Source organism: Acomys minous, assembly GCF_964271855.1.
Source record: "Acomys minous genome assembly, chromosome: 10".
Taxonomy (NCBI): Eukaryota; Metazoa; Chordata; class Mammalia; order Rodentia; family Muridae; genus Acomys; species Acomys minous.
Window position 1 is genome coordinate 106145398 of NC_140491.1, and position 15119 is coordinate 106160516.

Here is a 15119-nt window from a genome sequence, read left to right on the forward strand (position 1 = left end):
TGTTTGGTTTGGTTTTGGTTTTGGTTTTGGTTTTGATTTTGGTTTTGGTTTTGGTTTTAGTAGACAGGGTCTCTCTGTGTAACCTTGGCTGTCCTGGACTCACTTTGAAGACCAGGCTGGCCTCGAACTCTAGATTACTGGTGTGTGCCACCAAGTCAAGCTGATTAACCCTTTTTATGAAACCTCTACTTCAAACTCTCACCACACCACTTCCCCTACCTAGCTCAATTCCCCCTTCAACTAGGAATGTCCGCTCTAAATTGGCTGCTGAGTGTCTGCCCTGCTTCCTAACAAGGATTTGTCTAGCACTCATACAAACTTGTATGGTTAACCTGACTTTTTCTTTTGGGGGGGCAGGCAGGGAGTTCAAGACAGGGTTTCTCTGTATAGCTTTGGCTGTCCTGCATTTCCTTTGTAGACCAGGCTGGCCTTGAACTCACAGAGACACCTGCCTCTGCCTGGGATTAAAGACGTGCACCACCACGTCCTGATAAAGCTGCTTTTCTTAAAGGAAAAAGAGAGAGAGAGAGAGAGAGAGAGAGAGAGAGAGAGAGAGAGAGAGAGAGAGAGAATGGGTTCTAGAACTCATTTGATTTGACAGTGGTTTTTATCACTTGTAAATTCAATGACATAAAAACAAGTTTTTGTTTTTGGTTTTTCAAGACAGGGTTTCTCTGTGTAGCCTTGGCTGTCCTGGACTCACTTTGTAGACTAGGCTGGCCTCGAACTCACAGAGATCCACCTGCCTCTGCCTCCCAAGTGCTGGGGTTAAAGGCGTGCGCCACCACGCCTGACTGAAAATAAGTCTTTAATCTATATAACAGACCTACCAAATCTACTCCATAATAGTGGATAAATATTATCAACATATTTAGGGCACTGACCTAGTACGCACTCTAAGTGACTGAGAAATATCAGCAGCGGCTGCCATTAGTCCTCTGTGAGCCTCTGTCCTAGACAAACTGATGCACCTGCTCTACCTGAGGCCATGCTTCCCCCTTCACGGTTCCCGACTTCCTCGGCCACAGCCTGTTAGGAAGGGAGCAGGCCTCAGAGAGGACTGCATCTGCCCTCATTCGGTCTTGGCCCAATTTTCAGCTTCAATTAGTATCAAATTACTTCACTTGATGATTACTACTAAATGAGACACAACTGCATGGGACATGACAAATATACTTAGTAAATATTGTCGAAGGGCTGGGAAGACGGCTCCGTAGATAATAGAGCTTATTATACAAGCCTGATAGCCTGAGTTCAATGCCCGGGACTCACTCTGAAAGGAAAGAACTGAGTCCTGAACGTTGCCCTCTCACTTCCACACATGGACTGTGGCCTGTACATGCCCACACGCGCACACACACATAAGCGTACTCTTTTAAAAAGTACATGATAAACATGCTAAATACTAAAATGTAGCTAGAGGGTATATTTTGTTTGTTATATCCAAGATGTTAATAGGCCATATGGATCTATAATGAAACTTTTTATAAAAGTACCCTATTGGGCTGGGCATGGTGGTGCACACTTTTAATCCCAGCACTCAGGAGGCAGAGGCAGGTGGATCTCTGTGAGTTCCAGGCCAACCTGGTCTACAAAGTGAATCCAGAACAGCCAAGGCTACACAGAAAGACCTATCTTGAAAAAAAAAAAACCCAAAAAGAAAATAAAAGTACCCATTGTTTTAAGAAACTAGTTTAAAACAGACAAACCAGAAATAAAATCCTAATATACGCTAGAAGGTAACAAAAAGTTGCTCTAGTCGGCTGGTGGTGGCGCACGCCTTTAATCCCAGCCCTTGGGAGGCAGAGGCAAGAGGATCTCTGTGAGTTCGAGGCCAGCCTGGTCTACAGAGAAAGTTCCAGGACAGCTAGAGCCGTTACACAGAGAAACCCTGTATTGAAAAAACAAAGCAAAAAGTTGCTCCAACTTGACACAGTGTCTTTCAGGCAGCTTTATGCTTTCCTGGGGAGTAAGTATCTTTATGCTGCTTTTTCTTGCCTACCAGTAATGCTGAAGCTGAGTACAGGCCCTCCTGCTTGGAATCCCAACACTGAAACTGAATTCAAGGTTAGCCTGAGCTACGTAAGTACCAGGCCAGCCAGGGTTATGTAGCAAGATTATGACTAGCAAATATAATAATAATAATAATAATAATAATAATAATAATAATAATAATAATAATAATAATACTTGAGTCAATACTTTGTTTATTGCTAAATAAAAATCAATAAACTTCACAAATTCTCAGTACAAAAACAAAATACAAGCCGAGCGTTTGTGGCTCACACCTTTAATCCCAGCACTTGGGAGGCAGGGGCAGGCGGATCACTTTGAGTGTGAGGCCAGCCTGGTCTACAAAGTGAGTCCAGGACAGCCAAGGCTACACAGAGAAACCCTGTCTCAAAAAACCAAAAAAATAAAAATAAAATACAGACAACATCAAAATTATGTTTAAAAGACTAAGGGTTTGACTCAGTGGTAGAACGTTTACCTAATGTGTATGGGAGGTTTGATTCCCCAGTATCACAAATTACTAATAATGTGCTGTGATAATGCATGTCTTTAATCGCATCACTTGGGAGGCAGAGGTATGCAGACCTCTATGAATTCAAAACCATCCTAATCTACATAGTGAGTTAGGGATAGGGGACACACTTGTTTCTGGTACCCGGAACAGGGCTCTTTTCACTATTTTATACAGAATCTCAACTGGTTCCTTCTATGACTCTTAACTAGAAAATGAAATCATCTCTATTACCCAAACTCTTCAACCAACTCTAATCATGTGACAGGGCTTATACTAATGTATTTTTGTATGTCCCAGAGAAAACTTGCAAGGAGCAAAGGCCTTAACACACAGTTGGTGCTGCTCTATTAAAGTTGGGCTCCTTCCCGAAAGGACCTTCCTAATACACTTTGTAAAACATAAGGCTCCCAAGAAGTATGGTGCCTCACACTCACAGCTCTAGCACTCAGGAGGCTTGAGACAGAAAGATCAAACAAGTTCAAGGGTACTCCTGGCAGGTCCCTGGGAGTCTGACTCAGCCTGGTGGTATAGCTCCAGGCCAGCCTGGAGGTACATAGTAAGACTCTGTCTTAAATAAATAAATAAATAAGGAGGAAAGGAAAAAAAGAAAGAAAAAAAGAAAAAGAAAAAGAAAGGTTGGACTACACAGTGAGCCTTTGTCTAAAAAATAAAAATTAAAATTAAAAATAAACTCACTTCTCTAGTTCTTTTTTGTTTTCTTTTGGTGTTAACACTCAAACTCAGGGCCTGAAACAAGTAGGTAGATGCTTTACCCCTGAGCAATGCCCCTGCCTTTGCCAGCTCTTTTTCATAAATGATATTGTGTGTGGTGATCTATGCAGCCTCTTCCCCAGCAGCCTAAGAAAACTACCTGTCTCAGATAAAAGTGTCATCCAGCCTAGGCTCATTGGGAGACGCTAGGATCTGTTCCGGATATAGGATCAGAGACTTTTGTAACCGAAAGGAACCTTGAAGGTCACCTTTCGTTTTCCAGAGGAAAATGACACCCAGAAGGAATCTGCCTAAGGTTAATTATCTACAGGGAACCTACACCCAGAAAGTAAAATTCTCAAAAACAGCTCTTCAAAGAAAAACACAACGGTTAGTAAGATACTTTAGAAATTTAAGAAAGCAAAACCAAAAACTAAGCATAGTCAAGTCACTGACTCTAAAGCTTAACATAGGTGAGGTATTATAAGGTAAATCCTTACAATTTTTCTTTTTTTTAGAAAATGTCTACGCTTATTTTGCCTGTGTGTGTGTCTATGCACCACATGCATGTGGTGCCCTCAGGGGCCAGAAGTAGATGTCAGATTCCCCAGAATTAGAGTTACAGGCAGCTGAGTGCTGCCATATGGGCGCTGGGAATCCAGTCCGGGTCTTCTATCACAAGCAGTGCTCTTGCCTGCTGAGCTGTCTCTCTAGCCTCTTCCCTTACTTTTAAAAATAATTTGTTATAAGTGAGCACGTGGTTATGTGTGTACATGAGTATATATATATATACACACACATATATATAAATATATATATTATCAGAGGACAACTTTATGTAGTTAGTCCTCTCCTTCCATTTTTATATGGGTTCTAGGTAAAGCACCTTTATCCACTGAGCCATCTCACCAGCCTCCTTGCAACAAAATCTAAAGCAAAAGCCTTGTATCAACCACCCAGCCCCTCCCCCTCCCACTCCCCTCCCTCCACTCCCCCCCCCCCCACAGATCTATGTGTGGTAAGTGGAAGGGAAAGCACAACTTTAACAGTTACATTATTATCTGTGCAACAATCGACATAGACACTTATGAGGAGGAAAAACCTTATATCATCTTAAAGTCATGCAAACGAAAACAGGAACTCCAGGAAAGCCTCTTAGAAATATAAAGGACATCTTTCAATCAGCTGTTACTACGAGTACAAACAGCCCGGCATGATGCCAATCACAGACCTCAGAAGCACAGGCAGGTAGATCTCTGAGTTTGAGGCCAGCCTGGTCTTCAGAGCATGTTCCAGGACAGCCAGGGCTACACAGAGAAACCCTGTCCCCAAAAAACAAAACAAAGAGTACACACTACATCCTCCTCTCATGTTTGTGAGAGTACAAGGAAGTAGAATATTTCTCAAAGTTAAGAGCTTGAAAAGCAATGATGATTCTGCTCCTTTCATTTTTTTCCCTCACGTAAAATTCTTTAACTTACCTGTAGGAATATGTTTCTCAGCTCATGAGGATCACCTCTCTTGGTTGTATGCACCTATGGGGGGGGGGGGGGCGCGGGGAGAATGACACACGACTGGTTAATGCTTAGCTAGAAACCACACAATCTCTTTAGATTATAGTTTACATCTGCTAACAACGTGCTTATCTTTCGTAAGGGCATTTAGTGTAAAACAACCCCAAAGCATAATTGCTGATAACACCTGTCAAACTGGAGATCTATGGCTAAGCGCTGGGGAAAATGGGTGTGAGTATCCCAAGACAGAGCCAACTACGGACGGTACTTCCTCTGAACTGGAAAGGGAAACCAAGCAATATAACCGTTGACTTTATGCCACATCTACTAGCAATACAGCAGCAGCCACCAAGCTGCATATCCCGAGAGCCTCAAGAGTGGAGCAACAGGAGACATAAAACACCCAAATTAATAGCCGGGCCTAGCAGCCTTTCTTGTGGAAAGCAGTAACGGCTCATCGTCATCTCGGCGACCCTTTCATCATCCAACCTAAACCTTGAGAGCTGCCACAAAAAAAAACCGGGTACTTTCGACCATCCCGCAACCTGTCACGCAAATGTCAAGCAGAGCCCTGCGCTGTACTGAGGCCCCAAATAATGACAACACCCACCCCCTCCCCCACAGCGGATGCCCTGGGTATCCCCGGCTTTCCTGTCCACTTGCTCTCACTCCCTCTCCGATGCTCTCCAACTCTGTGCTCGCAATCCCATGTACCTAGGGCAAAACACTGCTCTTTTCCTCCTCCCATCGGTGGTCCTCCCGAGCCCCACCAACTCCCGATCCCTCCTCCTTCCCCTCCCCCAGCCGGGCATCCTCTTCGCTCCAGTCCAAGCCCCGCAAAGCTCTTCACCCGCAATCTAGAGCCCCGGGACGCTCTGGCTTAAGGACCAGGCAAAGAAAGCAACGGAAAGAGGCAGGGGGCTGCACTCGGGGCCCTTGGAACGTCTCTTATGCAATAAAGGCAGCAGCAGAGAGTTGGAGTCACCTTGACCGCCATGCTGTGCTGGGAAGCCGGGAACGAGCGAGTGAGCGAGCAAGGCCGAGCTGTCAGGGCGCGCGCGCGCCACGGCCCGGGGCCGCGCCCGCGCTCCCTCCTGTCGCGGCGCCGCTCCCGTCTATATGCAAATGAGCTAGAGCGCGGCGGTGCACACCGAGAGGCTTCGCCTGGTCCATTTGAGGGCCAGCGGGACGGTCGCACCTCTCGCCCGGGACACCAGAGTTCCAGCCACTGGATGCCGACGCGCCGCGAGAGCAGAGGCGCCTCCCGGCCAGCCCCAAGTCCCAAGGCCTGGCGGTGGGTGTGGCTTTGGGCACTGGCTTCAGCCAAAGTCGGTTCCCTCTAGGGGCTTAAAGGAACACTTGGGGCCTCAATTGAGCAAGATTTGGAAGCATCTGAAAGCTTGTCCCATTAATAATGAGTTAATGACAACTAGTGACAAATACTGACAAGAAAAATGATAAGGAACTACCTACTTAGGTTTTTTTTGTTTTGTTTTGTTTTTTGTTTTAAAGAAGAAAACCTAAGTAAACATAACTTCAGAAATACGCTCCTAAATTGGCATTCCTTGGGGGTACCTTTAATAGTTTATTAATAGACTCGCTTCACTTTCTTAACAACTCAAACCCTTTGTGCGACATATATAGAAAACAACTTCATTTATCTTGAAGCTGGCACTATGCTGCCTCACACTCTTACACAAGCCCAAAACACTTCTTCATTGAATCCTCAGCTCTGCCTTAAACAAAAAAACAAAAAAACAAACCAAAAAAAAAAAAAAAACAAAAAAAGTCTCTAAAACTGAGTCTTGCCATTAAGATATCTGAGGGCCAGGCAAGTCGCTTTTGTTGGTGGAGTACCTGCCTAACATGCACGAAACCCCGGGTTCCATCCCAAGTAGCATATAAACTCAAGCTCAGCATAGTAGTAGAAGGTAGGTAGCATACACCTGTAATCTCAGCACTGGGAAATGGAGGCACTATGATCAGAATGGCACCCTCGGCACACGTCTTTAATTACAGCACTCTGGAGGCAGAGACAGGCAGATCTCTGTGAGTTCAAAGCCAGCCCGGCCTAAAAAGGGAGAAAAAAATTCTATCAGGTCACATATTGATAATCACTCAAATATTTACCAAAATCCTCCTTATGGTAGACACAGGCCTATTTGTAAAGTGTGTATATAAATATACACATATACATATGAAGTGTGTGTATAAGCAGTTTATTGCAAGGACTTTTAAAAAAAGAGTTATTTATTATGCATACAGTATGCATCAGATCATATTGTAGATGGTTGTGAGTCACCATGTGGTTGCTGGGAATTGAACTCAGGACCTCTGGAAGAGCAGTCAGTGCTCTTAACCGCTGAGCCATCTCTCCAGCCCCTATAAGGACTTTCTTTGCCACCATTATCATAACCTGTTATGAAACTAAATAGCAGTCCTAAACACTGTAGCTATCTGCCTTGTTCAGCTATCCTTAAGTGTTGCAATATTTGATTATCCACTGGGTTGTTGCAGGAGAATGGGTAAGGAACGGATGGTGTCTGCTATAGCAGGATATTGCCTGCTCTCCTGTGAGCTAGTCATGGATTCCTTCCTAATATCTTTGAAGCCAGGCAAATGTATAAGTTTTTTTAAAAGAAACACAGTTTACTTGCTCAAAACTGATCATTAATGGACTTGACATCGGTTTTGTGAGTGGGAAGCAAATGAGATTTTAATTGTTTCTTCTCATTATAGTGTTAGAATTAATTTACTTAATTCATAAAGTCATATTCATGCCCCCCAAATACTTACATCTATCAATAAATATGTGATATTTGAAAATATAGAGCCAAGGAAAAGCCACTTAGAGAACGTGTTTTCCCAGAATCTCAACCATATAAGGGATTTTTTTGTTGGTGATGGTTGTTTGATTTTTGTTTCGTGGGGGTTGGGGGTAAGACAGGGTCTTTTTAGCTCAGGCTGGCCTAAAGCCAATCAAAATCTTTCTGCCTCAGCCTCCAGAGTACTGAGATTATGAGCATCCACCACCACACCTAGCTTATGTGTTCATCTTTCTAAAAATATTTTTTAAAAGACTGGGTGCACTCCTCTAATCTCAGCACTTGTGAGGCACAGACATGAAGATATCTTTGAGTCTGAGACCAAACTGGTCCACATAGAGAGTTCCAGGATCTATGTAATGAGACCATGTCTCCAAAAAAAGTTACATGTATGTATGTATGTATGTATGATGTATGATGTTGAGGCCTGCTCCTTTTGGGTAGCATAACTATAGATTTTTTATTTCAGGCCTACCAGCCCATCATTTCAGTTCATTGCTGATGTAAAAAAAAAAATCTTCATAGAAGATCAGCTTGACCATAAACTATGGATTTATTAATCAACAAAAATTCCCCAACCACAAACCCAACTGCCTCCAAATACCAGGCACACTTTCAAGGTTCGCTAGAACTTCTTGTTAGCAAAATAACTTGAGTCAGAGCTGACCACACTGTTCCACCATTCACCTTCCTGAAGGAGCTAATTTCGGTTTTTACCTTTAAATATACAATACCACTTTCCCTCAAAGACTTGGTTCAGGTCCCCAACTGGCACCTCCCTGAGCTTTGAAAATAAAGCTTTCATTTTAAGCTTCTATGTCTGAAGTGAGTTTTCTCAATTTCCACCTGGAACCCAATGTGTGTGTGTGTGTGTGTGTGTGTGTGTGTGTGTGTGTGTGTGTATGTATGTATGTATGTATGTATGTATGTATGTATGTATGTATAGTGGTTTTTTTGAGACAGGGTTTCTCTGTGTAGTCTTGGCTTTCCTGGACTCACCAGGCTGGCTTCGAACTCACAGTGATCCACCTGTTTCTGCCTCCTGAGTGCTGGGATTAAAGGCATGCGCCACCACTGCCCAGCATAAAATTTAGTTTTTTTAAACAGTTTTCTCTCTCTCTTTTTAGGTTTTTGAAGACAAGATTTCTCTGTGTAACAACCCTGGCTGTTTTAGACTCACTTCATAGACCAGATTGGCCTTGACCTCACAGAAGAAGTCCACCTTCCTCTGCCTCCCAAGTGCTGGTGTTAAAGCCATGGACCACCACACCAGAGTTCTCTTTTTATTTTTTCAAACTAAGATTAAAGGTGTCTGCCAGGACACCTGTAGGAAGAAGTTTCAATTATGTTTTGAAATGCTAATTTAAGTGCCTTAAGATCTTGTTACCACCCTGTCAGGGGGGCATTGTTATGAATGTTGAACTATCTCCTGTAACCAGGTGATGATAAGGAAGGTTCCCCAATTTTCTGTGATTGGCTAAATAAAGATGCTGAAGCCTGGGTATAAGAGACGGAGGCGGAGTTTTAGGTGCCCCAGTTTAGGTTGAGGGAGGAGGGTGGGAGAGAAGGAGAGGAGGTGGGAAAAAAAATGACACTGAGCACATGGCTGAAGGAACAGACAGGTGGAGCAGCAGCCCTCGGAGTCATAGATTTGCAAGTGATTGGTTTTCTGTGGGTTTTAAAGGTACTAAGATTAGAGTAGCTCAGAGTCTGCCCAGCATAGTGCTTACAGCTTAAAAATAAATCATGGTCTATGTCAATCACTGGGGAACTAGCTGGTTGAAAAAAAAAAACTACTGCCTTAATAATTTACTATATTGGTTAATATAGAAAGAATAATTCATCTTTCTACAACAGTCCTGCTGGAAGTTTTTATTTAAGTCATAAATAATGTAAAGGTCCAAAAATGGCTGAAGGAAGACCCCAGACTCAAATAGCATTTAAAAAACAAAGAGTGCTTAATTCTTCAGAAACAGCCTGCATGCAGAGGTCAACCATCCATACAAAATGTCGGCGACCATGAGGAGAAGCTCAAAGGCCCTTTTAAAGGCTTCTAGGGTGTCGCAAGTCGAGGGAAGAACCTCAAGGAGAAGGTATTGAGATTTTTACAGATGCTTTATTAGTCACACACTGGTCACACTTCACTCAGACATGCCGGTACGTCTTCCAGTCTGCTGAGTCCAGCTGCAGTCTGGTTGATGGCTTCACAGGTAAGGCTCTCTATCCATCCTGGTGCACTGAATGGTCCACAGCGGGCTTCCTTCTCTAGGTCCGGGCCCCAGTCTGGTCCAGTCTCTGACTGGTCTTTGGATTTGCAGAAGTGTATCCAACTTGATCAGCACAGTGGCAGGGTCTTAGTTGGTAAACATCATGGCCGGCCTGAAGTGCTCTTATTTTATTTATTTGGGGGGGGGGTTGATACAGGGTTTTTCTTGTAGTCCTGGCTGTCCTGGACTCATTTTGTAGACCAGGCTGGCCTCGGATTCACAGAGATGTACCTGCCTCTGCCTCCCGAGTGCTAGGATTAAAGGCGTGCGCCACCATGCACAGCTCTGAGGTGGTCGTGTACTCAGCTTATATGCCCTGTCTATGTTGGGAGGAGTTGTACCCTCTTTTAGCCAATGAGATATTGAGTTATGTCACTCGTTTTACATTATGTTCAGGTGGATAACTTATGTCATTTCTTAACCATAGGAAGCACACTGTTTCACTTATCACTACCAACATTAGGGTTTGTTTGTTTGTTGTTTTTTTTTTACTATCTCCTCTTTGTTTTACGTGTTCTCTTCATAGGGGAATCCTATTTGTGGCTAGTGACTGCATTGAGATTGGCTAGTACATGACTCTAGTCATGGGCCTTTAAGCAATGTCTGACTCTCATTGCCCCCTCAAGTATTGCTCCATCTCAAAGCCTTGAGGGAGGTTTAAGAGCTGACATGGAAATTTTAACACCATGGGTTGAACATAGGGATCTGATTGTACTCACTTGGGCCCTTCATTAATATAATTTTTTAAAGATTTTTTTGAGTGTGCCATATATACGTGTGTGCATACTGTGTGTGTGTGTGTGTGTGTGTGTGTGTGTGTGTGTGTGTGTGTATACACATTATACATATATGGGTCTGAGCAGGCCAGAAGAGGGCATTGAACCTCTGGAGCTGGAGTTATAGGTGCCTATGAACCACCCACCATGGGTGCTGAACTCAGGACCTCTAGAAGAGCAGTGAGCGATCTTAACCACTGAGCTGTCTCTCCAGTCACAATAAATCTTAAGGAGCTGGAGAGATGGACCGGGGTCAGCCCTTGCTGCTCTGGCATAACATTGCTGTTCAGTTCCCAGAACCCACAGTCTGTGCCTCATGATTGCCTGTAACTCCAGCTTCCGGGGACCGGATGTTCTCCCACATCTGTCATCCCCAGGCATTAGCCCACATGCACCGCCACCACCATTTAAAATAATATAATTTGTAAAACTCTTTTGTCTTGTGTCAGTGGAAAGGCAGCTGTAGGTAACAATGGAGTAGGGCTAGGATGTTACTCCATAGTAGAGTGCAGGGCTAGCATGTGCAGGGCCTCGGGTGGAGACTCAGACACGCAACATATGTGCAAACAGCGGGGTAAATGGTCTCAGTCTAGGAAAAAAAATAATATAGCTGGCAGAACAAACATCCTGTTCAGTCCCTTCTACCACCCACCCCCTCCTACTCCTGGGAATCTACTTGGATGCTGTTTTTATTCTCTTCTTGCAAGAGACCGGCATAGAAGATGCTTTAGAGCTGACTCAAACTAAAGAAAAAGTGTCACTTGAAAAATTGTATGTGGGCTGGAGAGATGACTCAGCAGTTAGGAACACTGGCTGCTCTTGCAGAGGACCTGGGTTCAATTTCCAGCACCCAAACGATGGTTCACAGCTACCTGTAACTCTCAGTTCCAGGGATCCCAGTGCCCTTTTCTGGCCTCCCCGCACACCAGACACACACGGTGCACAGACATATATTCAGGCAAAACCACCCATCCCCACAAAAAATAAATAATAAAATCTTACAAACAAACACAATTTAGTCAGGCAGTGGTGGTGCACGCCATTAATCCCAGCACTCAGGAGGCAAAGGAAGACAGATCTCTGTGAGTTCCAGGCCAGCCTAGTCTATAAAGTGAGTACTAGGATAGCCAGGGCTACACAGAGAAACACTGTATTGAAAAAACCAAAACCAAATATATTTAATCAAGAAAATCCCAGCACTTGAGAGGTACAGGCAGGCATATCGCTGTGAGTTTGAGGCCGGCCTGGTCTACAAAGTGAGTCCAGGACAGCCAAGGCTAAAGCACAGAGACCCTGTCTCAAAAAAATAAATAAATAAAATGTCCATTAAGAGACCTGCACCAGCTGGGCATGGTGGTGCACACCTTTAATCCCAGTACTCAGGAAGCAGAAGCAGGTGATCTCTGAGCTCAAGGCTAGCCTGGTCTGCAAATCAAATCCAGGACAGCTAAGGCTACACAGAGAAACCCTGTCTCAAAAAAGCAAAATTTTTAAAAAGTGAGAGACCTGCTAGGTATGGTCGTACATGAATGATGAACCCCAGCACTTTCAAATCTGAGCCAGGAAGATTGTGAGTTTAAGGCCAACCTGGGATCACATAGTAAATCTGAAGATAGCATGAACTGTGAAGTGAAATCCTATTTCAAAAAAAAATTTTAAAGACCTGTACAAGAATGTTTGTAAAAAGTGGAAATAGCCCAGATGCCTAAGTATGGTATATTTACAGAATGAAATATTATCCAGAAATTTTACAAAAGAAGCAGATTTTTTTTTTCTAGACAGGGTCTCTCTGTGTATCCTTGGCTGTCCTGGATCCGATTTGTAGACCAGGCTGGCCTCGAACTCACAGTGATCTGCCTGCCTCTGCCTCCCGAATGCAGGAAGCAGATTTTTGATAACACACAACAAGGATGAGGAGAAACCATCATGTCAGGTGATGTTAAAAGTTTTACATGGCATCACAGTGCACAAAAGAGCTAACACCAAATGTCATTCATATAAGGCTCTAAAGATTTATTTATTTATTATTATGTATGCAGCTGTCTGTCTGCATGTATGCTTGCACACCAGAAGAGGGCATCAGATCCCATTATAGATGGTTGTGAGCCACCATGTGGTAGCTGGAAATTGAACTCAGGATCTCTGGAGTCACTGCTCTTAATCTCTGAGCCATCTCTAGCCCCTATGTAAGGCTCTAAGACAATCAGAACTAAAGTATGATGGGAAAACGAGCCAGAACTGTGATTGCCAGGACAGAGGAATGTACAGGGAAAAGGCAGGTAACGTGCCTGCGTGATGATCACACTCTTTGCTTTGCTAGGGTTTGAATACAGTTTTCTTTTCTTTTCTTTTCTTCTTTTTCTTTTTTTGAGACTAGGTTTCTCTGTTATCTTGGCTGTCCTGAACTCACTTAGTAGACCAGACTGGCCTCGATCTCACAGCGATCTGCCTGCCTCTGCCTCCTTTTTTTTTTTTCTTTTTGAGACAGGGTTTCTCTGTGTAGCCTTGGCTGTCCTCAACTCTCTTTGTAGACCAGGCTGGCCTCGAACTCACAGAGATCTGCCTGCCTCTGCCTCCCGAGTGCTAGGATTAAAGGCGTGCGCCACCACACCCAGCAGCCTCCCACTTTTAAATTGTTTTTTTTAAGACAGAGTTTCTCTTGTAGTCCTGGCTGTCCTGGAGGCCAGGCTGACCCCAAACACACAGAGATCCACCTACCTCTGCCTCCTAAGTGCTGGGACTAAAGGCGTGCTCCCCCACGCCCAGCATTAACATAGCAATTCTGTGAAGTTGTATCTTACGTTTATTTATTTATTGAGACAGAGTGTCCCTATATTAATTACCTTGGCTGACATGGGACACACTATATAGACTAGGCTTGCCTCTACCTCCCAAGTGATGGGATTAAAGGTGTGTGCCACTGCATCCGGCTTAAATGTATTTTGAAATGCATTGAAGAAATTAGAGATATTTATGAATGAGTAGAGAGATATATGGGCATATCTACTATGGAGCATATAGGAGCTTGCTGAATATTTCTTCTATTTTTCCAACTTCCTGGAAAATCTCACAAATTGTGCCAAGTTTTTACATAACTAGTGGCAACATACTCCTGTTAGTTAGCTGGGAACGGTAATGAGACCTCTTTCTTTTTTACATTTTTTTAGTTATGTGTATGTCTGTGGGGGGGTATGTACACATGTACATGCAGGTGCCCCTGAGTCCAGAATCCCCTGGAGCTGAAGTTACAGGCAGTTGTCAACTGCTTAACGTGGGTGCTGGGAAGCAAACTCGAGTCCTCTGCAAGAGTAGTATGTGCTGTTAACCACAGAGCTATTACTCCAGCTCAGAGACCTACGTCTTAACCACCAACAGATTTCTTACTTTGCTGGAGCAGAGGGAAATAAAACTGAAATTACCTGGCAAACAACATACCTTGGGGACAGGGGAATCTGTGAAGATTCTATTGCACTGAGTGGGGAGGGGTGTGGTTTCGTTCGCACAGATTCAGACAATTATTGTATGCCATTGGGCAGCGGCAATGCTCGAGCAGCTGTGTGTGTTTAATCTAATCACGACCTACAGGGAAGACCCAAATGAGCTTGTAGAATCTTATTTCCGTAGCCAGTGGAGAAACTGGGCGTGCTATCTGAAGCCTAAATTGGAACGCTCCTGTTGGACAGCTAAGGTGTAATTCTAGACGGAGAAACTCAGGCTTTGGTAGGCAAGACTCTGCAAGGGCGTTGTGACCTTGGGTTGCTAAGCCAGGAGAAAGATGATAGATGAAACTAACTCCTTTGAGTAAGAAGTTTCCAAAAGGGGAGGCAGGCTTGTACCGGGAAATGCGAACGTCTTCCGAGGGAAAAAGAGAAGGTGTTTCACTTCTCTGTTGAGAGATAAATGCCATGGAGCAGAGACCACGGAGGAGTGCTGCTTCCTGGCTTGCTCCCAGCTACCTTTTTCGTACAACCCAAGACCGCCTTGCCTAGGGATGGCACCGCCCACAGTGGGCTAGGCCTTCCTCTATTGATTAGCAAACAAGAAAATGCCCAGGACACGCCCACAGGCCAATCTATTGGAAGCAAGTCCTTAATTGAGGGTCCAGCGTCCCAGATTCACACACACACACACACACACACACACACACACACACACACAGAGAGAGAGAGAGAGAGAGAGAGAGAGAGAGAGAGAGAGAGAGAGAAGCCAGTTTTCAGAAAAGGAAGTAGGAATAACTATAGTACAAAGAAATTCTTAAAAAATTAAGTCATGAGTATGTGTATGTGTATGTATGTATATGTGTGTGTGTGTGTGTGTGTGTGTGTGTGTGTTTAGGGGACAACTTGGAGGACTGGTCTCCTACCATGTGAATCCTAGGGATTCAACTCAGGTCGCCAAGCTTGGCAGCAAGCACATTTATCTGCTGAGCCATCTCACAGGACCAGAAATTCTTTCTAAAATACAACATTAGAAGAATGAGTGCAGTGTTGTGTCATATG

General features: G+C 44.0%; 1 protein-coding gene across 1 annotated transcript in view; it reads right to left on the reverse strand.

Moving 5' to 3' along the window:
- SLC25A12 (solute carrier family 25 member 12) overlaps positions 1–6042 on the reverse strand; it is a 100736-nt gene extending 94694 nt beyond the window's left edge. Inside the window, exons 1-2 of the mRNA XM_084799459.1 lie at positions 5738–6042; positions 4720–4773 (exon numbers count right to left, since the gene is read on the reverse strand). Of these exons, the coding sequence (XP_084655585.1) occupies positions 4720–4773; positions 5738–5749 (66 nt within the window). The 5' untranslated portion in view covers positions 5750–6042. The remainder of the gene's footprint in view (positions 1–4719; positions 4774–5737) is intronic.
- Positions 6043–15119: the final 9077 nt, after the last annotated feature.